The sequence below is a fragment of the Oncorhynchus clarkii genome, chromosome 27 (assembly GCF_045791955.1).
Source record: "Oncorhynchus clarkii lewisi isolate Uvic-CL-2024 chromosome 27, UVic_Ocla_1.0, whole genome shotgun sequence".
Classification (NCBI taxonomy): Eukaryota; Metazoa; Chordata; class Actinopteri; order Salmoniformes; family Salmonidae; genus Oncorhynchus; species Oncorhynchus clarkii.
In genome coordinates, this window is record NC_092173.1 from 11,123,469 (window position 1) to 11,146,800 (window position 23,332).

At 41.8% G+C, this 23,332-nt stretch overlaps 1 protein-coding gene across 1 annotated transcript; it reads right to left on the minus strand.

Moving 5' to 3' along the window:
- Positions 1 to 30: 30 nt before the first annotated feature.
- LOC139386303 (myelin protein zero-like protein 3) lies at positions 31 to 13,808 on the minus strand. The gene is made up of 6 exons (XM_071131805.1): positions 13,631 to 13,808; positions 9,421 to 9,587; positions 7,312 to 7,525; positions 6,522 to 6,678; positions 6,099 to 6,168; positions 31 to 649 (listed from the first exon to the last, which is right to left on the minus strand). The coding sequence occupies exons 1-6, from the start codon at positions 13,767 to 13,769 to the stop codon at positions 569 to 571; spliced, it is 828 nt and encodes a 275-aa protein (XP_070987906.1). The 5' UTR covers positions 13,770 to 13,808; the 3' UTR covers positions 31 to 568.
- Positions 13,809 to 23,332: the final 9,524 nt, after the last annotated feature.

Genomic DNA, 23,332 nt, shown 5'->3' on the forward strand with positions numbered 1-23,332 from the left:
ATATGGACTAACCATTTAACCAACAGACAAGAACATTTATGTATTTTATTAAGCAGAATTATAATACATTTTGCACATACATGCATTCAACAACATTCACTACACTGTACATCCAAATTCTAACATGTAAATCAAATCCTGTAAATTCATTCAACCTCAGAATGTGAGGTCATAATATGTCCACTCCTGAATGTAGTCATATGAATGGGTTCATATGTGACACTAACTCTAAAGACATGTTTAAAATAATATTAATTGCAGACAATAACTTAATAATATATGCATCTCCTTCAAAATAAGAAAATCCATCCAGAAATGTTTAGAGTATAGTGCTAAACGTATGTGTGTGTGTGTCTGGCACAGGACTCACATTTATCCCACCAGCGGAATCAGCTGTGGACAAGCCATGAGAGAAGGGAGGTGTGTGTGAGAGACTGCCCCTTCCACAGAGCCAAATCCAGGAATCTTGGCATTTTTAACAGTTTAAGGGAGAATTCCGTTCAACCCCTCCCATTGGCAAGGCATGGAGGGGGCAGCTGTTCTTACAGACCACCGCCACCAGGGATCTCTAGCACTGAGACTCGGCCATGGTCTCTCCCTGAACCGGAGGCCTCTCTTTGTGGACGTAGTAATCCTCATAGTCGGAATCCTAGAGACAGGAAGTGGGGTAACAGATACATATTTCAGCAACATCTCAAATTGCCAGACATAAACCACATTTAGAGTATGCTATAATGGCGCAGGAGGAGATGGCTGCCGTTTTACGGTCCCCTAACCAATTGTGCTATTGTGTGTTTTTTTGTGCGTTATTTGTAACTTATTTTGTACATAATGTTTCTGCCACCGTCTCCTATGACCTAAATTAGCTTCTAGATATGAGGAGAGCGATTACTCACCCCGTACTGGAAGAATACTTTTTTTTCTGTAACGAGTCGGACGCAAAGAATTTACTCCAGACAAGGCCCTCATCCCCATTATTTCCAGGAGAAAGAGACTGAGATATCGGGGACGTAGGTCTGGGTGCCTTCTAAGGATCCGACGGCGAGTAATCTGCCTTTACCATCGATCCTATTACCCAACGTACAATCACTGGATAATGAAATAGATGAACTACAAGCACGTACTGTGCTTTGTTGCATTACAACCTGTAATTTAAACTGATTTTCATTTGGATTTCATGTAATGGACTACACAAAATAGTCCAAATTGGTGAAGTGAAATGAAGGGGGAAAAAAACAAATGGAAAAGTGGTTCGTGCATATGTATTCACCCCTTTGCTATGATGCCCCTAAAAAATATCTGGTGCAACCAATTACCTTCAGAAGTCACATAATTAGTTAAATAAAGTCCACCTGTGTGCAATCGAAGTGTCACATGATCTCAGTATATATACACCTGTTCTGAAAGGCCCCAGAGTCTGCAACACCACTAAGCAAGGGGCACCACCAAGCAAGCAGCACCATGAAAACCAATGAGCTCGCCAAACAGGTCAGAGACAAAGTTGTGGAGAAGTACAGATCAGGGTTGGGTTATAAAAAAATATCTGAAACTTTTAACATCCCACGGAGCACAATTAAGTCCATTATTAGAAAATGGAAAGAATATGGCACCACAACAAACCTGCCAAGAGAGGGCCGCCCACCAAAACTCACAGACCAGGCAAGGAGGGCATTAATCAGAGAGGCAACAAAGAGACCAAAGATAACCCTGAAGGAGCTGCAAAGCCCCACAGTGGAGATTGGAGTATCTGTCCATAGGACCACTTTAAGCCGTACACTCCACAGAACTGGGCTTTACAGAAGAGTGGCCAGAAAAAAAGCCACTGCTTAAAGAAAAAAATAAGCAAACACGTTTAAGCAAACACGTTTGGTGTTCACCAAAAGGCATGTGGAAGACTCCCCAAACATATGGAAGGTACTCTGGTCAGATGAGACTAAAATTGAGCTTTTTGACCATCAAGGAAAACTATGTCTGGCGCAAACCCAACACCTCTCATCACCCGAAGAATACCATCCATGTGGGGATGTTTTTCCATAATTCTATCCTCCTGATTCAGGAGCAGGAGGCACCAGTGACTCGGTCAGTAAAAACAAGTGGTCAGATGAAGCAGATGCTAAGCTACAGGACTGTTTTGCTAGCACAGACTGGAATATGTTCTGGGATTCTTCCGATGGCATTGAGGAGTACACCACATCAGTCACTGGCTTCATCAATAAGTGCACCGATCACGTCCCCCCCGCAGTGACTGTACGTACATACTACACGTTGACCGATTAATCGGAATGGCCGATTAATTAGGGCAGATTTCAAGTTTTCATAACAATCGGACATCTGTATTTTTGGACGCCGATTTTGCAGATTAAAAAAAAATTATATATATATATATATATATATATATATATATAGTGTTAAGAACACATTCTTATATTCAATGACTGCCTAGGAACGGTGGGTTAACTGCCTTGTTCAGGGGCAGAACGACAGATTTTTACCTTGTCAGCTCAGGGATTCAATCTTACGGTTAACTAGTCCAACGCTCTACCCACCTGCCTCACGAGGAGCCTGCCTGTTACGCAAATGCAGTAAGAAGCCAAGGTAAGTAAGTTGCTAGGTAGCATTAAACTTATCTTGTAAAAAACAATCAATCAATCATAATCACTAGTTAAACTAGTAATATCATCAACCATGTGTAGTTATCTAGCGTGTCCTGCGTTGCATATAATCGATGTGGTGCGCATTCTCGAAAAAGGACTGTCGTTGCTCACACGTGTACCTAACCATAAACATCAATGCCTTTCTTAAAATCAATACACAAAAGTATATATTTTGAAACCTGCATATTTAGCTAAAAGAAAGGTTAGCAGGCAATATTAACCAGGTGAAATTGTGTCACTTCTCTTGCGTTCATTGCACGCAGAGTCAGGGTATATGCAACAGTTTGGGTCGCCTGGCTCATTGCGAACTAATTTGCCAGAATTGTACGTAATTATTACATAACATTGAAGGTTGTGTAATGTAACAGCAATATTTAGACTTAGGAATGGCATCCGTTAGATAAAATACGTAACGGTTCCGTATTTCCCTGAAAGAATAAACATTTTGTTTTCAAAATGACCGTTTCCCGATTCGACCACATTAATGACCTAAGGCTCGTATTTCTGTGTGTTATCATGTTATAATTAAGTCTATGATTTGATAGAGCAGTCTGACTGGTCGATGGTTGGCACCAGCAGGCTCGTAAGCATTCATTCAAACAGCACTTTTGTGCGTTTTGCCAGCAGCTCTTCACAATTCTTCAAGCATTGCGCTGTTTATGACTTCAAGCCTATCAACTCCCGAGATTAGGCTGGTGTAACCTATATGATATGGCTAGCTAGTTAGCGGGGTGCGTGGTAATAGCTTTTCAAACGTCACTCGCTCTGAGACTTGGAGTAGTTGTTCCCCTTGCTCTGCATGGGTAACGCTGCTTCGAGGGTGGCTGTTGTCGATGTGTTCCTGGTTCGAGCCCAGGTAGCGGCGAGGAGAGGGATGGAAGCTGTACTGTTACACTGGCAATACTAAAGTGCCTATAAGAACATCCAATAGTCAAAGGTTAATGAAATATAAATGGTATAGAGAGAAATAGTCCTATAATTCCTATAATAACTACAACCTAAAACTTATTACCTGGGAATATTGAAGACTCATGTTAAAAGGAACCACCAGCTTTCATATGTTCTCATGTTCTGAGCAAAGAACTTAAACATTAGCTTTCTTACATGGCACATATTACACTTTTACCTTTTTCTCCAGCACTTTGTTTTTGCATTATTGTTTGTTTGTTTGTTGTTTCATTATTTATTTGAGGCTAAATTTATTTTATTGATGTATTATATTAGTTAAAACAAGTGTTCATTCAGTATTGTTGTAATTGTCATTATTACAAATACATTTTTTATTTTATTTTTATAAATCGTCCGGTTAATCGGTATCGGATTTTTTTTAGTCCTCCAATAATCGGTATAGGTGTTGAAAAATCATGGTCGGTCGACCTCTAGTACATACCCCCACCAGAAGCCATGGATTACAAGCAACATCCGCACTGAGCTAAAGGGTAGAGCTGCCGATTTCAAGGAGCGGGACTCTAACCCAGATGCTTATAAGAACTCCCACTATGCCATCCGACAAACCATCAAACAGGCAAAGTGTCAATACAGGACTAAGATTGAATTGTACTACACCGGCTCTGACGCTCGTTGGATGTGGCAGGGCTTGCAAACTATTACAGACTACAAAGGGAAGCCCTGCCGCGAGCTGCCCAGTGACATGAGCCTACCCAACGAGATAAATGACTTCTATGCTTGCTTCGAGGAAAGTAACACTGAAACATGCATGAGGAGATCATCATCTGTTCCGGACGACTGTGTGATCACGCTCTCCGTAGCAGATGTGAGTAAGACATTTAAACAGGTCAACATTCACAAGACCGCAATACCTGACGGATTACCAGGATGTGTACTCTGAGCATACGCTGACCAGCTGGCAAGTGCCTTCACTGACATTTTCAACCTGTCCCTGACTGAGTCGATAATACCAACATGTTTCAAGCAGGCCACCATAGTCCCTGTGCCCAAGAACACAAAGGTAACCTGCCTAAATGACTACTGACCAGTAGCACTAATGTCTGTAACACGAAGTGCTTTGAAAGGCTGGTCATGGCTCACATCAACACCATTATCCCAGAAACCCTAGACCCACTTCAATTTGCGTACCGCTCCAACAGATGATGCAATCTCTATTGCACTCCACACTGCCCTTTCCCACCTGGACAAAAGGAACACCTATGTGAGAATGCATTCAACACCATAGTGCTCATCACTACGCTAAGGACCCGGGGACTAAACACCTCCCTCTGCAACTGGATCCTGGACTTCCTGACGGGCCGCCCCCAGGTGGTAAGGGTAGGTAACAACACAGTCGCCACGCTGATCCTCAACACGGGGGCCCCTCAAGGGTGAATGCTCAGTCCCCTCCTGTACTCTCTGTTCACTCATGACTGCATGGCCAGGCACAACTTCAACACCATCATTTAGTTTGCCGATGACACAACAGTGGTAGGCCTGATCACCGACAACGATGAGACATCCTATAGGGAGGAGGTCAGAGACCTGGCCATGTGGTGCCAGGACAACAACCTATCCTTCAACATGATCAAGACAAAGGAGATGATTGTGGATTACAGGAAAAGGAGGACTGAGCACGCCCTCATTCTCATCAACGGGGCTGTCGTGGAGCAGGTTGAGAGCTTCAAGTTCCTTGGTGATGTGGACACCAACAAACTATCATGGTCCAAGCACACCAAGACAGTCGTGAAGAGGGCACGACAAAGCCTATTCCCCTCAGGAGACTGAAAAGATTTGGCATGGGTCCTGAGATCCTCAAAAGGTTCTACAGCTATACCTTTTGACAGTACTGGTTGCTTCACTGCTTAGTATGGGAAATGCTCGGACACCGACCGCCAGGCACTACAGAGGGTAGTGCGTACGGCCCAGTACATCACCGGGGCCAAGCTTCCTTCCATCCAAGACCTCTATACAAGGCGGTGTCTGTCAAAGACTCCAGCCACCCTAATCATAGACTGTTCTCTCTGCTACCTCATGGCAAGCGGTACCGGAGCGCAAAGTCGAGGCCCAAAAGACTTCTTAACAGCTTCTACCCCCTAGTAATTAGACTCCTGAACAGCTAATCAAATGGCTACCCAGACTATTTGCATTACCCCCCTTTTTTACACTGCTGCTACTCTCTGTTTATTATCTATGCATAGTCACTTTAACTCTACCTACATGCACATATTACCTCAATTACCTTGACTAACTGTTGCTTCGCTATTGTTATTTTACTGCTGCTCTTTAATTATATATATATATATATATATATATGTTACTGTTATTTTTTACTTAACACTTATTTTTTCTTAAAACTACATTGTTGGTTAAGGGCTTGTAAGTAAGCATTTCACTGTTGAATTCGGCGCATGTGAGAAATTCAACTTCAAATCAAATTGTTCGGGGAGACATGTGCCCCTAACTAATTCATAAGCAAAAAGAAACATGCCATACCAGCAAATATACGTGGCAGCATGTCATGTTTTTCTCCTTGCTGTGGATCTGCTTGAAGCCAGGCTCCTCTCTGTCAAAAAGATGGTAGAGTTCAAATTGGTCAAATCACAAAACAGTTTCTCAATTGATCTTTCCTTGATTCCTCGCGTCATCTCTGCTCGGCTTCTATTCAATCGTATTGGAGGAGAAGGTCCACTGTCCCTCCCCTTGGAACCTCTTCTCCAATGCATTTTGAGAAGGAGGCGAGGAGAGAGGACAAAATGAATCAAGGAAAGATTAGAGAAAAAGCCATAGTGTCCACTCAGCAAGTCAGCGATGGGGGCTCTCTTTACCAAAACCATATCACTTCTTTAAAAACATATGTCCATATGTCAAGGAGGCCATGAAGAACTGGTGCACTGATTGAGGAGTAAATCTACTCACCCAGGTGTGACCTCAATAGGGGAGTGGTAACCCTGGGTCTGGCTCTTGTCCCTCGGAGGGCAGCACATGCGACCCAGCAGAGCCAGTGTGATGATGGTGGAAGGAAGCAGTATGAAGGCTAAAAGCACCGCCACATCTGAGAAGTGAACCGCGAGCACTGTGGAGAGGAGAGGGTTCATCATAACCACATACACACTCAGCGTAAGTGGAGAGGGTAAAGATTTGTTAATCCCTTTAGTTATGAGATCCGCCTTGTATGACCTCAGCACAGCCGTACTAAAAACGTAGTTTAGCATGCCTTTGTGTGCAATTGCTTTAATAAACCTGTAAAATAAATCTGCATCCTGTCCTCAAAAGCTTCTAAAAGATGGATTGTTTTAGCTTTGTGGAAAATGTGACAATGTGTAGCGCACACGTACTGAAATCTATAAGTATTCGAAAAGGCATCAATAAATGTGACCGACCATACCAGTATTGAACATGAGGTAGGTTTTACTGCCCAATGAGAAGTAAATCTCCCCAGTGCCACAATTCCCACACAGTCATGTTCTACACATCATCATTCCTAAGGTCAACAGGTCAACAGGGTGAACCCACACCTCACCTTTACTAACAAATCTTAAACTCCTGCCTCTCAATTATGGGACAAATTCTGACTTGAGACGCACACAAATGTTCTTACTGGAAAATGTTCTCAAAAGTCCTATTAACATCAGTGCATGATTCACATGTACCCATCTCAAGTTAGAATTTGGCCCTAAATATACATTCCTCTGAGGAATTGCCTCACCTTCGGGCGTCACGGTGAGGACGGTCTGTGAGGTGGGGAATCCGTGGACGTCGGGGGGGTTCCTGACGGAGCAGGTGTAGGTGCCGTTGTCGCTGAGGGAGGCGTTGAGGAGCTGGATGGAGGCCTCGCCCCGGGCCGGGCTACCCAGCCACTTCACACGCCCATTAAACTGGCCATCCCGCGGAGGGAACACCAGAGAGGAGAAGTGGAAGAACTGGGGAACAAAGAGAAGAGGAGAGATTGGGATGACTCTGGGCATAGGGTTAGTACAGTGTTACTCAGACCTTGGCAACAACAGAGCCACTTAACAAGACACAGACAACAGACATACAGCATCAATCACACTAACCATTACCGCATTTCGAAAAGTAGCGGGGGTAGAAGGCTGGGAATGGTTTCAAAAAGCTAAAATAGGGCTTTACTCAGACGACAACACACCGACAAATAGACAATAAGAAGTGTCAAATAGACACATTGAAGAAAACTAATTACACATAGTGAATAAACGGCACAGGAAAATGTACAAAGACCAACACACGGCAGGGCTGTTAACAATCAATGGTGCTTAGCAGTTATATTTGTTTTATAGCTCTGTATGGGCTGGGCTCTCCAGGAGGCACTTCAGTTCAGACAGCCATAGAGCTGAGACTGACAGCACACTAAACCCAATCACTGCACCCAGTCAACCCAGAAAGATACTTAGGCCTACCTCAGACAGGTTACAACTAGCCAAGTACCTCTGAAACATTCAGAGCCAGACCCAGATTAAAACTAGTCCTGGACTAAAACTCACTTTCAATGTAGAATCATCATTGAATGATTTTCAATCCAGGACTAATTTGGGTCCGGGAAACCGTCTCTCGGGGTGCAAATGTTAGGGTCTGTGGTTCAAAGGTTTGTGGTTACCGTAACGGTAGTGACTCACCGAATAAAAACCTGATGGATCATGGCCATCAAAATGGATATTGAATTGATTTGCTCATGTCTTATACAGGACATTGATTGACTGGAGGTGTTCATTCAGTGTCATTCAGAGGAATTTAATCACAAGCCATCCAAGTCCTTCCTTGCTATCCGTTGCTATGGATATGTGATTTAATCGTTGGACATTTTGAGCTGCCTTTTCAACCCTGGAAATTCATTCTCATCAAGATATTGATAATTATGCAGGGAGACTGAAGCACACCACCAATTCATAGTTCTCAAGCATTGGCTGATAAATTATATTTCTGATTGAGTTTTCAAATACTTATTCACAGTGCCTTTTGATATACGATTGTGGCAATAAATGTGTCCAAATCTGCTAATGAAATTGGATAGAAATAAATGTACTATGAGAGACAAATTCACTCTCTAGCTCTGTTGTGTTGGCTAGCTCTGTTGTGTTGGCTAGCTCTGTTGGGCTATGCGGCAAAAAGTTCCACGTTTCCTTATCCATCTATAGTTGCACAAAACAAACTTTTTCGAGTAAATAAGGAATTTAAACCAACAACCATGTTATGCTTATACAGCCGACACACCTAGGATGAAGAGTTTGTGTTGGGTGACGTAACAGCCCACACTATCTGCTGACACTGACACAGCAGTAGGCCTGACTACTACATCTTAATGACTAAACCAACAGCTCCTATCACCTCATCAAGGGAGCTGCAGCACATTAGCTCTGAGTGCTCCTATAGGATATGATATGCCAACAACTACATAGCGTATACATTATCGGCCCTCGAAATGGAATTAAAAACTTACGCGGTCAGCTGCTAAGAGTATCGACAAGGAAATTGAATCTAGGGGAGCTTTGGTGTCAGAGACCTAACCGCAACTTAACATACATTTACCACATCACCAAGATGTAGAAGAGTGACCCTGATTCCTGCCCCTAACTGCCTGGGGTTTCTGAGTCATATTTCCAGGGGTTAAGTGTACCATAGAAATAGAATTACTCTAACGGGCATCACAATTCAAGTCAATGTATTGGGATGGGAGGGCCGGTGGCAGCCATATTAAGTGTACCCATGCCAGGCTGTAAAAGCACAGTAATTCTTCATTCAATATGCGCTTTATTATCAATCAACTCAATATACTGATTCATTTTCTATGGTGGATATTTACCGCCTGCGGAGGGCCTCCGCTCTGAGGCCTGTAGGACCAGTCCACTGACATACGGCTGGTGGCTCGGCTGGTAGAGGTGAAGGTGCAAGTCAGGGTGACGGCATCACCCCTCACAGAATGGACCTCCGCAGGGGAGCTCACTGTTATGCCTGACACAGGGCACAGCACTGAGGGAGACAGCAGGGCAGGGAGGGTGAGGTGGTCAGATGAGGAAGATAGATTCAGGAGGAGGAATTGTACAGAATTTTGAGTGAAATCCAGTTGGGAACTAAATACATTGTGATAGTCAAAAGATTAATAATTTGGAAGAAAGGTAGTTCATATAAATAAAACAAAAATAAACAGAATAAAGCTAAATGTCTCATTTTACAATGTCAAAGGTACCCCTAAAGGCCCACATTGTTGACCCAGTATTAATCCAGTACCCAGGTGGCAACATTAAAACATCTGTACACTGCCTGCTATTAATTGGAATTACACAATCTAATGCATTTTCCATGGGAGACATTGTTTGCCTGGCATCATCTGACAACAAGACTACCAGACGACTCAAGAATAGCTGTAGCAGTAAGTGTCCTAGTTCTCTCTTTCTTTCCTTGTTATCTTTTCATTGACATTGAGAGTCTGGCATTGGCAACATACAGACATAACAACCACAAGCATTCCAAGCAATTAATCAAAATCTCAACCATTTAATAGCTGTTCTGCCTACGAAACAAGCACTGCACACACGTTGTATAATGTGTGGAAATGTTCTAATGATTTCCATAACAAGTGTATGTACAAGTGGCACTTGTAAAATAGTCCTTTACCACTTCCTGGATTGGCAAGCAAACAACAATCTGTTGATCTTTCCATCAACTACTAGCAAACATGGCAATAACAACACAGCCTACAGTAGTAGTAGTAATAGTATTCCTTGTGATGAGCGTCGCCAATGCAGACATTGTGCAATGTAAAAATAAATAAATAAAAATACAAAAGATTTAAATAATGTGTGTCATATTTCAAAACAGGGCCACCCCCAAATATCCAATACTGTATTTTCCATGTGAATTCCAACCCACACAGGGAAATGCAAATGTATCATTTAACATACAGCAAGGTCTGCATGTGATTCACATTTCAACAGTACATAACAATTCTTCTGCCTTGGAGCAAGTAGATACAGTTGAAGTCAGAAGATTACGTACAATTAAATTGGAGTCATTAAAACTCGTTTTTCAACCACTCCACAAATGTCTTGTTAACTAACTAGAGTTTTGGCAAGTCAGTTAGAACATCTACTTTGTGCATGACACATGTAATTTTCCGACAATTGTTCACAGACAGGTTATTTCACTGTTCCAGTGGGTCAGAAGATACACTAAGTTGACTGTGCCTTTAAACAGCTTGGCAACATTGGACAATTCCAAAAAATGCGTCCGTTAGGCTAATTGACATCATTTGAGTCAATTGGAGGTGCAACTGTGGATGTATTTCTATTTTTTTTTTTTTTTCTTTTTTTTTACCCCTTTTTCTCCCCAATTTCGTAGTATCCAATTGTTGTAGTAGCTACTATCTTGTCTCATCGCTACAACTCCCGTACGGGCTCGGGAGAGACGAAGGTTGAAAGTCATGCGTCCTCCGATACACAACCAACCAAGCCGCTGCTTCTTTAACACAGCACATCCAACCCGGAAGCCAGCCGCACCAATGCGCCGGAGGAAACACTGTGCACCTGGCAACCTTGGCTAGCGCGCACTGCGCCCAGCCCGCCACAGGAGTCGCTGGTGCGCGATGAGACAAGGACACCCCTACCGACCAAGCCCTCCCTAACCCGGGCGACGCTAGGCCAATTGTGCGTCGCCCCACGGACCTCCCGGTCGCGGCCGGTTACGACAGAGCCTGGGCGCCAGAGCCTGGGCGCGAACCCAGGACTCTGATGGCACAGCTGGCGCTGCAGTACAGCGCCCTTAACCACTGCGCCACCCGGGAGGCCCTGTGGATGTATTTCAAGGCAAACCTTCAAACTCAGTGCCTCTTTGCTTGAGAAAATCATGGGAATATCAAAAGAAATCAGGCAAGACCTCAGAAAAGAAATTGGAGACCTCCACAAGTCTGGTTCATCCTTGGGAGCAATTTCCAAATGCCTGAAGGTACCACGTTCATCTGTACAAACAATAGTACGCAAGTATAAACACCATGGGACCACGCAGCCGTCATACTGCTCAGGAAGGAGACGCGTTCTGTCTCCTAGAGATGAACGTACTTTGGTGCGAAAAATGAAAATCAATCCCAGAACAACAGCACAGGACATTGTGAAGATGTTGGAGGAAACAGGTACAAAAGTATCTATATCCACAGTAAAAGGAGTCCTATATCGACATAACCTGAAAGGCCGCTCATCAAGGAAGAAGCCAGTGCTCCAAAGCTGCCATAAAAAAGCCAGACTGCAGTTTGCAGCTGCACATGGGGAGAAAGATCGTACTTTTTGGAGAAATGTCCTTTGGTCTGATGAAACAAAAATAGAACTGTTTGGCCACAATGACCATAGTTATGTTTGGAGGAAAAAGGGGGAGGCTTGCAAGCCGAAGAACACCATCTCAACCCGTGAAGCAGCATCATGTTGTGGGGGTGCTTTGCTGCAGGAGGGACTGGTGGACTTCACAAAATAGATGGCATCATGAGATAGGAAAATTATGTGGATATGTTGAAGCAACATCTCAAGACATCAGTCAAGAAGTTAAAGCTTGGTCGCAAATGGGTCTTCCAAATGGACAATGAGCTCAAACATACTTCCAAAGTTGTGGCAAAATGGCTTAAGGACAACAAAGTCAAGGTATTGGAGTGGCCATCACAAAGCCCTGACCTCAAACCTATAGAGAATTTGTGTGCAGAACTGAAAAAGTGTGTGCAAGCAAGGAGGCCTACAAACCCGACTCCGTTCCACCAGCTCTGTCAGGAGGAATGGGCCAAAATTCACCCAACTTATTGTGGGAAGCTTGTGGAAGGCCACCCGAAACATTTGACCCAAGTTAAACAATTTAAAGGCAATGCTACCAAATACTAATTGTGTGTATGTAAACTTCTGACCCACTGGGAATGTGCTGAAAGAAATAAAAGCAGAAATAAATAATTCTCTCTACAATTATTCTGACATTTCACATTCTTAAATAAAGTGGTGATTCTAACTGCCCTAAAACAGGGATTTTTTACTAGGATTAAATGTCAGGAATTGTGAAAAACTGAGTTTAAATGTATTTGGCTAAGGTGTATGTAAACTTCCAACTTCAACTGTAAGCCTTTGGACACTGTCCCCACAGAGACAAGTGAAGGTCACATCCAAAGCAGACATTTTTTTAAAAACTATGGACACAGAGACAGTCTGAGTACTGTGATCTACATAGGATTAATATGCAGAAATCCTGCGCTATTTAAAAAGACCTCATTGTAAAGTGGACTGGAAATGAACAAGCTAATCTCATAAACAAGGTAGAATTTATTTTTTAAATAATAAATAATATTTCAAGTTGAAGAGCCTTTCGAGTAGCAGATGCTTGATAGCTGTTAACATTTAAACTGTTGATGGGAAAGTTGGCAACCCATTGGCATTTATCCACATATGTCTCAAACATACAGGAAATGACTCCTCCTACTGTTCAACCAGTAAATATGCGAATAGGAATTGTTATATAAATCTGATCAATGTCAATAGACCTCACCCAAGAGTCATATTCACAGTTATAGATCATGGATGCTTTGCATTGGACGCAGGCCACTTTAAGCTCAATAACAAAACGTGAGGGAGATTGAAAACAAGGAAAAAGGTCAACGCCATGGGTCTCATGAATTTCACATGACAGGGTACTGCATTCCTGTTGTAAGGAGCATAGGCCTCCGGCGCAATTTGGTTTGTTGTGAACATGCAGTATAATTATTTGGTAGCGGCTATTCACAAATGGATACATAGTAGCCTAATCAAAATGTTGTATATATTATGTTAAATGTGAAGGTAAAAATGAGGCTTATTATAATAATTCTAACAATAATTCACAATGAATGAGTCTGTATGATAAAAACAGTAGGCCTAGACAATTATACAGGGTACAAATTCAGGATTCTATAAAAATACAAATAAACGAATGTTTGTGTTTAATTTGTTTGTGTCGCAAATTCGGCGATCTGTGACATTGAAAACGAGCTCGACAAATGAGAGGGCTGTACTCACCAAAACAAACCATTAAATACAGCAACAATACAATGTTCAAACGTATATGTTGTTGCCGAACCATTTCAGTAAAATGAGGTAGGGAATTAAAATAAATTGTATTCCAGGGACTCGTCGTCCATGTTTTTGTGTAACTCATTTGCTCCGCTGTGCCTGTCCAGTGCCCACTAACTGACAAACAGGTGTTTCAGGAAGTATGACAGACACTGCGCAGCCTGGCCAAAGAAGAACTAGGAAGCGAGACACCTCACTCGCTGTTTGTTCACCCGTTTTTTCAATGAATTTAGTAGACCAGACCCAGCTGCTATTTCATTGCTGTCTATGGGAGACACACCCAGTTAAGTACCGGAACTTGCTTTTTTTTCCAATGGTAAACGGCCTGAGTGAACTATCTTAATGTATTAACCATCTTTGGCATCACAGATTCTTAGCGCGTTTTTTACGTTCGTTCAGCAAAACTTCTGTTGCAATGACAAGAATGAGGAGGAGGAGCTTGAGAGAGCAAAAGAAGAGTCTCATCTTTTGCACTTACCTGAGTAGGCCTGCATGATTTTTACGTTGGCAATGTGCTTGTCTTTATGTCTTTGTAGTAGCAACATCACCCAATTGGAAAGCATTTTTTTCACTCCCGAATGTAAATTAAACCTCTTTAAATGCCACTCATCACCTTATGTGACATTGTGTGTCTAATCATCCTTTCTCATCAGCCAAACATCCCTCTCTGTAAACTTCTGGCTACCCTGTGGGAACAGCCAGCTATTCCTAGAGTACAATACCCCTGTCCCAGAGCCACAGTCTTTAACTTTGTAATTATCCTTAATGGGTGGGATATTTGTCTCTCTCTTCCACAGTTTACCCCTGTGTACACGCCTACGTTAGAGAGCCCTTTGAAGTTATTTATGTATTAATTTAACTCTGACACCATTACGTCCATAGTGCACCACTATCCATCCCGGGGGCATGCACCTCCTACACCGACAAGAGAAATACATCACAATCAGATTTCTACATGGACAGAGTTTCAGGGATGTACTTTTAGTTGCAAATGTGAAGGACTCTGGCCTCTGGGTATTACCTGAGTGTGTTTCCAACAGTGCCACTTTGTATTTTTGTAAAGTGTATGCATAGAGATGCCTCTGTTTGGTACAGTGGTGTGCATTTCAGCTCTACCTTCCCAGTGAAAATGAATGGACCCTCACTTCTCACTGTCTCCATGGTGGCACGGGCAACAGAGGACTTATTCTTCAGATGTCAACATGTGGGAAACTAATAAAAGGAGTTCAGTTACAACATCCAGACTGTGCATCTGATTATCCAGGTGTATGTGATTGTGCAGTGCTTTGATGAAAAGTACATGGCCCTCCTCTCAACTTTTGATAGTGGACATTATCTCTTCATGTGTACAGAAGCCTGAGAGGTATACATACAAACTGGAGCTGTCAAAATTGTCAAAGCAACGAATGGCAGACTCAATCAACATCTGTCGGAATTCACACTGTGGACAATACACCCAAGGAACATAGTGTTGACTCTCCTCTTGAAAAATGATGGAATCCTATTTTACTCATGTCTCTTCCCAGCATAATGTAGTTAGAGTGCACGCTCTCGCCAGGGGACGCTGTAAGTCGTCAGTCAAGTCTTCAGTTCAGCTGTGCTGTTACATTCCCATGGTGAAGTGTGTATTATTGCTGCTGGTGCTACCTGCCAAGCCCAGCCCATTTGTGGCAAAGGGCACCAATAGGGTGATGTGTCACGCTGGCATGAAGGATCGGGAGACAGGCGCAGGAATGCGTAATAGGTTTTTTTATTAAGCCCAAATTAAGGCGTGCCGTGTAAAGGCACATGGACGAAGGCCAAACAAACATGTAACACAACACAGGGTAGAAACCCAAACCAAAAGAGCGAGGAGTACATCGAATAAATAACACGCACACAATGATTAACACACGGGAAGAGACCCGTAATCATCTGCGCAATCCACAAGGGCACGAACGCCCAAAACACACAGCACAGGTACTCACACGCACCAACGGACATAGTAACAATAATCGACAGGACAATGGTAAACCAAGGACACACTTATACAATTACTAATCCCTGGCAATAGGGGCCAGGTGTGCGTAATGAAAGTTCCGGAGCGAACTGTGACATGATATTTTTACGAAATACTGTCTGTGCCTGGTACAATCCATCATTGGGTGTGGAATGATCTGTGGAAGAGAATTTTACTGTCTCTTTGTTTGTCTGTCTAACTGTCCCCTCATTCATTTTAACCAAGCCGTGTTATATTAGTCATGTCTTGAGTAGTTCAGTAGGTGTGAGGGAGGATTAAAGGACTCACAACACAGAGAGGTCTTAATCACAAATCTAGGTTTACATGATTATATACTTCAACACAAATGTTGATGAAAATGTCATTAAGTTTAACAGATACCATACAGTTAATGTATCTTGTATTTATGTAATTACATAGTAAGTAGTAACTGATATGACAGCCAGAATTTGAATGGTTTTCTAACATTCCAATTCGATCATTCTTCCATTATGCTTATCTACACTGAACAAAAATATAAACACAACATGTAAAGTATTGGTCTCATGTTTCATGAGCTGAAATAAAAGATCCCAGAAATTTTCCATACACCAAAAGCTTATTTCTTTCACATTTTGTGCACAAATTTATTTTAGGTCCATGTTAGTGAGCATTTCTAATTTTCCAAGATAATCCATCCACCTGACAGGTGTGGCATATCAAGAAGCTGATTAAACAGCATGATCATTACACAGGTGCACCTTGTGCTGGGGACAATAAAAGGCCCCTCTAATGTGCAGTTTTGTCACACAACACAATTCCACAGATGTCTCAAGTGTTGAGGGAGCCTGCAATTGGCATTCTGACTACAGGATTGTCCACTAGAGCTGTTGCCAGACAATTTAATGTCAATTTCTCGACCCTAAGCTGCTTCCAACATCGTTTTAGAGAATTTGGCAGCACTTCCAACCGGCCCCACAACCTCAGACCATGTTTATGATGTCACTTTGACAAGGGGTTTGCGGACGTCATCGTTGTGAACAATGTGCCCCATGGTGGCGTTTGGGTTATGGTATAGGCATAAGCTACTGACAACGAACACAATAAAATTTTATCGATGGCAATGTGAATGCACAGAAATACCATGATGAGATCCTTAGGCCCATTGTAAGGCCCATTTCTTTTAAGGTATCTGTGACCAACAGATGTATACAGTTGAGGACGGAAGTTTACATACACTTAGGTTAGAGTCATTAAAACTAGTTTTTCAACCACTTCACAAATTTCTTGTTAACAAACTAGAGTTTTGGCAAGTCGGTTAGGACATCTACTTTGTGCATGACACAAGTCATTTTTCCAACAACTATTTACAGAAAGATTATTTCACTTATAATTCACTGAATCACAATTCCAGTGGGTCAGAAGTTTACATACACTAAGTTGACTGTGCATTTCAACAACTTGGAAAATTCCAGAAAATAATGTCATGGCTTTAGAAGCTTCTATTAGGCTAGTTGACATCATTTGAGTCAATTGGAGGTGTACCTGTGGATGTATTTCAAGGACCTTGTGAAGATGCTGGAGGAAACGGGTACAAAAGTATCTATTTCCACAGTAAAACGAGTCCTATATCGACATAACCTGAAAGGCCGCTCAGCAAGGAAGACGCCACTGCTCCAAATTCACCATAAAAAAAGCCAGACTGCAGTTTGCAACTGCACATGGGGACAAATATCGTACTTTTTGGAGAAATGTCCTCTGGTCTGATGAAACAAAAATAGAACTGTTTGGTCATAATGACCATCTTCATGTTTGGAGGAAAAAGGGGGAGAACACCATCCCAACTGTGAAGCACAGGGGTAGCAGCATCATGTTGTGGGGGTGCTTTTCTGCAGGAGGGACTGGTGCACTTCACAAAATAGATGGCATCATGAGATAGGAAAATTATGTGGATATATTGAAGCAACATCTCAAGTCATCAGGACATGGACAAGTTAAAGGTTGGTCGCAAATGGGTCTTCCAAATGGACAATGACCCCAAGCATACTTCCAAAGTTTTGGCAAAATGGCTTAAGGCCAACAATGTCAAGGTATTGGAGTGGCCATCACAAAGCCCTGACCTCATCCTATAGAAAATTTGTGGGCAGAACTGAAAATGGGCAGAACTGAAAATGCGTGTGCAAGCAAGGAGGCCTACAAACCTGACTCCATTACACCAGCTCTGTCAGGAGGAATGGGCCAAAATTCACCCAACTTATTGTGGGAAGCTTGTGGAAGGCTACCCGAAACGTTTGACCCAAGTTAAACAATTTAAAGGCAATGCTACCAAATACTAATTGAGTGTATGTAAACTTCTGTCCCAATGAGAATGTGATGAACGAAATAAAAGCTGAAATAAATCATTCTCTCTACTATTCTAACATTTCACATTCTTAAAATAAAGTGGTGATTCTAACTGATCTAAGACAGGGAATTTTTACTAGAATTAAATGTCAGGAATTGTGAAAACCTGATTTTAAATGTATTTGGCTAAGGTGTATGTAAACGTCTGACTTCAACTGTATCTGTATTCCCAGTCATGTGAAATCCATAGATTAGGGCCTAAGGAATTTATTTCAATTGACTGATTTCCTCATATGAACTGTATCTCAGTAAAATCTTTGAAATTGTTGCATGTTGCGTTTATATTTTTGTTCTGTATAGTTACTATGTTTATCTGAGTAATAACATTTTGGAGATAACAAAGTAGTTACTCAGTTACTACAAGCCATAAAGACAACTAAACTGTTACCCAAACAATGTATTGGTTGAAACCAATATATTGGTTAAGATGCCAATGTATTGGTTGAGATAATAATAATCGTTTTAACAGAAAATTGCAGCAATCATGTCATGACATTGAATCAATTCTTCATAACCATTGAATAGTCTTTTGACCCAAGATCACATTTTTTCTCCAAGACTTTTTGAGGAGAAAACCTGTTTATTTATAGAGATGATTAAGTGATCAAATCAGGAATGAATTTAGCGTTGAGTGGATAATCACCTGGAACCTGGTGATACTGGAGAGAGCCCAGATTACACCAGTGTTGCCTTTCATTCAACAGAGCTGCCATTCTTAACTACAGAATGCAACAACAGATCCAATTATCTTGGATCATTAGACTCCCTTCTAGGGTATTATCCCCCGAGTCTGTCGCTCCCTCCCTCCCTCCTCTCTCCCTTCTCTCCGTGCTCTGTCAGTCAGTAACCAAAGCCGCACCAGAGGGGATAGACTTTGATCAATACACAACACACACACACTCTCCGACATTCACATGCAAACACTCTCATCCTACAAGCACACACACAAACGCAACTCGCAGATGCATGGACAAACGTACTTCGTGATTACAGCTCAAACAATGCATTGCACTAGGGCAACAGTTACAGCTAAGCACACATCAGTTGATAGACCACTAGAGACAACAAGTGATAGATAACGATGCATTCCTGATGCGATAGTATGTACATGCTATTTGTCTATCTACTATGTATGTGATGTCAGCAATCATCAATTTAACAGCTATAGTTGCCGAAGTTCAAATTTCAGCAGAGACGCATCATCACGCTTCAAGACCAGCAATAATTCAGTAAAAGGTCATTTTTATTATAAATCAAACAGTTAACATTAACGTGGAGTTTTTTAAACAACAGGATAAAATACTTTTTGCATGTTTAAAATTCAGAGACATAAAAAAACAACTATTTCTCAGTTTAACAAAACAAACAAAAAATACATAAAAGAGTGGTACAGTAAAATGTAATAAATAAAAAAGTCTCAAGGACAAGTTTGGAATCTAAGGGTTTTCAGATCTGACTGCATGCGACTCTTTTCAACTCCCACGCACCCTGGCAAGCATTGATGACATTTCATCTTAGTTCTAAGACTGTAATATAAGAACATTTGAAGATTCTTTCTGTCGACGATTGGACCATGGCTATTTGCCACTCAGTTTCACTGGCTGTGAAGGCAGTACAGTAGATACCTAAGATGCTGGTAGGTAAAAAAATAAATAAATACTATTCTTGCTCTAATACTCTTTTCACAATACTAAGGCAAACCGAACCGAACCGCCCAGCTGTACTGGCTGGGGCTGATTGCGCATCTATAGTTGCGGGAACTGTGCTGAAAAGGACAATGTGAAAAGAAAATATCTGTACAGAACAGTTCAGGTCAGCCCTATAGTGAATCATAAGAATCAACCTGATTGGTCCTTATTGGCCAGATCAATGAATGTCCACGGCATCTACCTAATCCACCAATTGACAGACACACACAATCACCATCAGGCTATCTCAAGCAGTGTCAGGTTGTCAGTCTGTAGACATCGAGATCTCTATGCCTCATTAGGCAGTGCAGCACTAATAGCTTGACGTACAGTGGTTACTGTAGCACTAGGATCCATTGACAGAGCAGAAAACACCAAAGAAGGACCATTATTGTGTACAGTATGGATATTTTCAACAACAGAGACAGGTGCCTTAGCTCTATGGGTACTTGTTATTTTCCAAAGAAATGTAACACTATTCAAATCAGTCCAACATTCTTGATGTGATACATTCTCTTTGGTACAGCGCATTGTGAGATCCCAGTTTTTTCTTTCCGCAGCTCCACTCAACTCATTCAGGTAGCAGTGTTCTGTCCCTTTCCCTGTCCTTATGTCCTGCATTGGGACATACTAGTCTGCTATGCTGCCTGGTGCTTCCTATTTCCCCTCTCAAACTTCATCATCATCTTCATCCAATAGGATTCTCAGATGTATTCTTGTTTTAGACTCTTCAAACTCTTCTTCAAACACAGCTTGAGATAAAATACTTTAAAGGCATTCCATTCATGTTCTCCTCTCCTGTTATGTCATCCCGGCTGCCATGCTTAGCAGCAGGGGCGGTTGAAGAAATCACAGGTCACCTGGATTCACCTGGTGAGTCTGTCATGGAAAGAGCAAGTGCTCCTAATGTTTTGTACACTCAGTGTGTGTATATATATATATATATATATACAGTGCCTTGTGAAAGTATTCGGCCCCCTTGAACTTTGCGACCTTTTGCCACATTTCAGGCTTCAAACATAAAGATATAAAACTGTATATTTTTGTGAAGAATCAACAACAAGTGGGACACAATCATGAAGTGGAACGACATTTATTGGATATTTCAAACTTTTTTAACAAATCAAAAACTGAAAAATTGGGCGTGCAAAATTATTCAGCCCCTTTACTTTCAGTGCAGCAAACTCTCTACAGATGTTCAGTGAGGATCTCTGAATGATCCAATGTTGACCTAAATGACTAATGATGATAAATACAATCCACCTGTGTGTAATCAAGTCTCCGTATAAATGCACCTGCACTGTGATAGTCTCAGAGGTCCGTTAAAAGCGCAGAGAGCATCATGAAGAACAAGGAACACACCAGGCAGGTCCGAGATACTGTTGTGAAGAAGTTTAAAGCCGGATTTGGATACAAAAAGATTTCCCAAGCTTTAAACATCCCAAGGAGCACTGTGCAAGCGATAATATTGAAATGGAAGGAGTATCAGACCACTGCAAATCTACCAAGACCTGGCCATCCCTCTAAACTTTCAGCTCATACAAGGAGAAGACTGATCAGAGATGCAGCCAAGAGGCCCATGATCACTCTGGATGAACTGCAGAGATCTACAGCTGAGGTGGGAGACTCTGTCCATAGGACAACAATCAGTCGTATATTGCACAAATCTGGCCTTTATGGAAGAGTGGCAAGAAGAAAGCCATTTCTTAAAAATATCCATAAAAAGTGTCGTTTAAAGTTTGCCACAAGCCACCTGGGAGACACACCAAACATGTGGAAGAAGGTGCTCTGGTCAGATGAAACCAAAATTGAACTTTTTGGCAACAATGCAAGACGTTATGTTTGGCGTAAAAGCAACACAGCTCATCACCCTGAACACACCATCCCCACTGTCAAACATGGTGGTGTCAGCATCATGGTTTGGGCCTGCTTTTCTTCAGCAGGGACAGGGAAGATGGTTAAAATTGATGGGAAGATGGATGGAGCCAAATACAGGACCATTCTGGAAGAAAACCTGATGGAGTCTGCAAAAGACCTGAGACTGGGACGGAGATTTGTCTTCCAACAAGACAATGATCCAAAACATAAAGCAAAATCTACAATGGAATGGTTCAACAATAAACATATCCAGGTGTTAGAATGGCCAAGTCAAAGTCCAGACCTGAATCCAATCGAGAATCTGTGGAAAGAACTGAAAACTGCTGTTCACAAATGCTCTCCATCCAACCTCACTGAGCTCGAGCTGTTTTGCAAGGAGGAATGGGCAAAAATTTCAGTCTCTCGATGTGCAAAACTGATAGAGACATACCCCAAGCAACTTACAGCAAAAGGTGGCGCTACAAAGTATTAACTTAAGGGGGCTGAATAATTTTGCACGCCCAATTTTTCAGTTTTTGATTTGTTAAAAAAGTTTGAAATATCCAATAAATGTCGTTCCACTTCATGATTGTGTCCCACTTGTTGTTGATTCTTCACAAAAAAATACAGTTTTATATCTTTATGTTTGAAGCCTGAAATGTGGCAAAAGGTCGCAAAGTTCCAGGGGGCCGAATACTTTCGCAAGGCACTGTATATATATATATATATATATATATATATATATATATATATATATATATATATATATACAGTAGGCTATTAAATAAACTTTCCAGTGGCACACTGACTCACCCAAAGATAAAGACAGGCTACTCACCTCTGCTGGCCGACGTGTTTGTCGTGGCAATAGTCTATCTCAAGATTAGCTCCTTTGAAAAACAGTGCTGATGTTCGCAGTTGTTGAGAAAAATGTTTCCATTGGTTCTATAGACAGTTTAGTGTTCTCTTTTCAGCAGTAGGCATTTGCTTTACAAACTGTCATTTTTTTTCCCTTCGATTGCATTTTGAAATATAATATAATCCATATATAATATAATCCATAGATGGCAGTTCCCATTCAAATCAGGACTGGCAGCCATTGCTAGTGTACCCATGAATTTAACAGTCAAATTGCCAGGGTAAGAGGTTCCAAAAACCATTCTATGGATTGTATTTCTATGTCCACAACGCAACAAGCTGTATATTTGACGCACATGGAGGCTGGAGGCATACCGGTAACTGACAATATAAAGGAAACACTTGAGTAATGAGGGACACAAAGTATATGTTATGGTCTGGGATGCATATTCCTGGCATGGTTCAGGTCCACTTGTAGAATCTAGGCCTTTTAAGACACTTTATGTTGGCTTTAGTTTAGGAGTTATCTGTATGTGCTTGTGATAAAACTTAATCCACAGCTATTTTTTGAAACTCTCGATCCTCTGTGGCTAAATTATGCTCTCTGGTGTATTTTGAACATTGAGAGTGGGCTCCTGCGGTTGAATAAAAAAAAAATATGATATAATGTCTATATCTATATTTTTTTGTCTCTTGGGTCCCCCATAGGCTTGGGCCCAGGGGCTTCAGTCACTGTAAACCCCTGCATTATATTTACTTATACAACGGGTGGGTCTAATCCGGAATGCTGATTGGTTAAAACCGCATTCCTGCCGGTGTCTATTCCACAAATTATCACCGGCTAAATCTATGACGTTAAAATTC

Excerpts from the sequence above, each read along its gene's own strand:
- LOC139386303 (XM_071131805.1), bottom strand. The coding sequence starts at position 13,769 with ATGAGTTACACAAAAACATGGACGACGAGTCCCTGGAATACAATTTAT. Across the intron at positions 9,588-13,630 it reads GTATTTAATGGTTTGTTTTG|TGCTGTGCCCTGTGTCAGGC; the intron begins GTGAGTACAGCC and ends TGTCTCCCTCAG. Across the intron at positions 6,169-6,521 it reads CCTATTGAGGTCACACCTGG|AGAGGAGCCTGGCTTCAAGC; the intron begins GTGAGTAGATTT and ends TCTTTTTGACAG.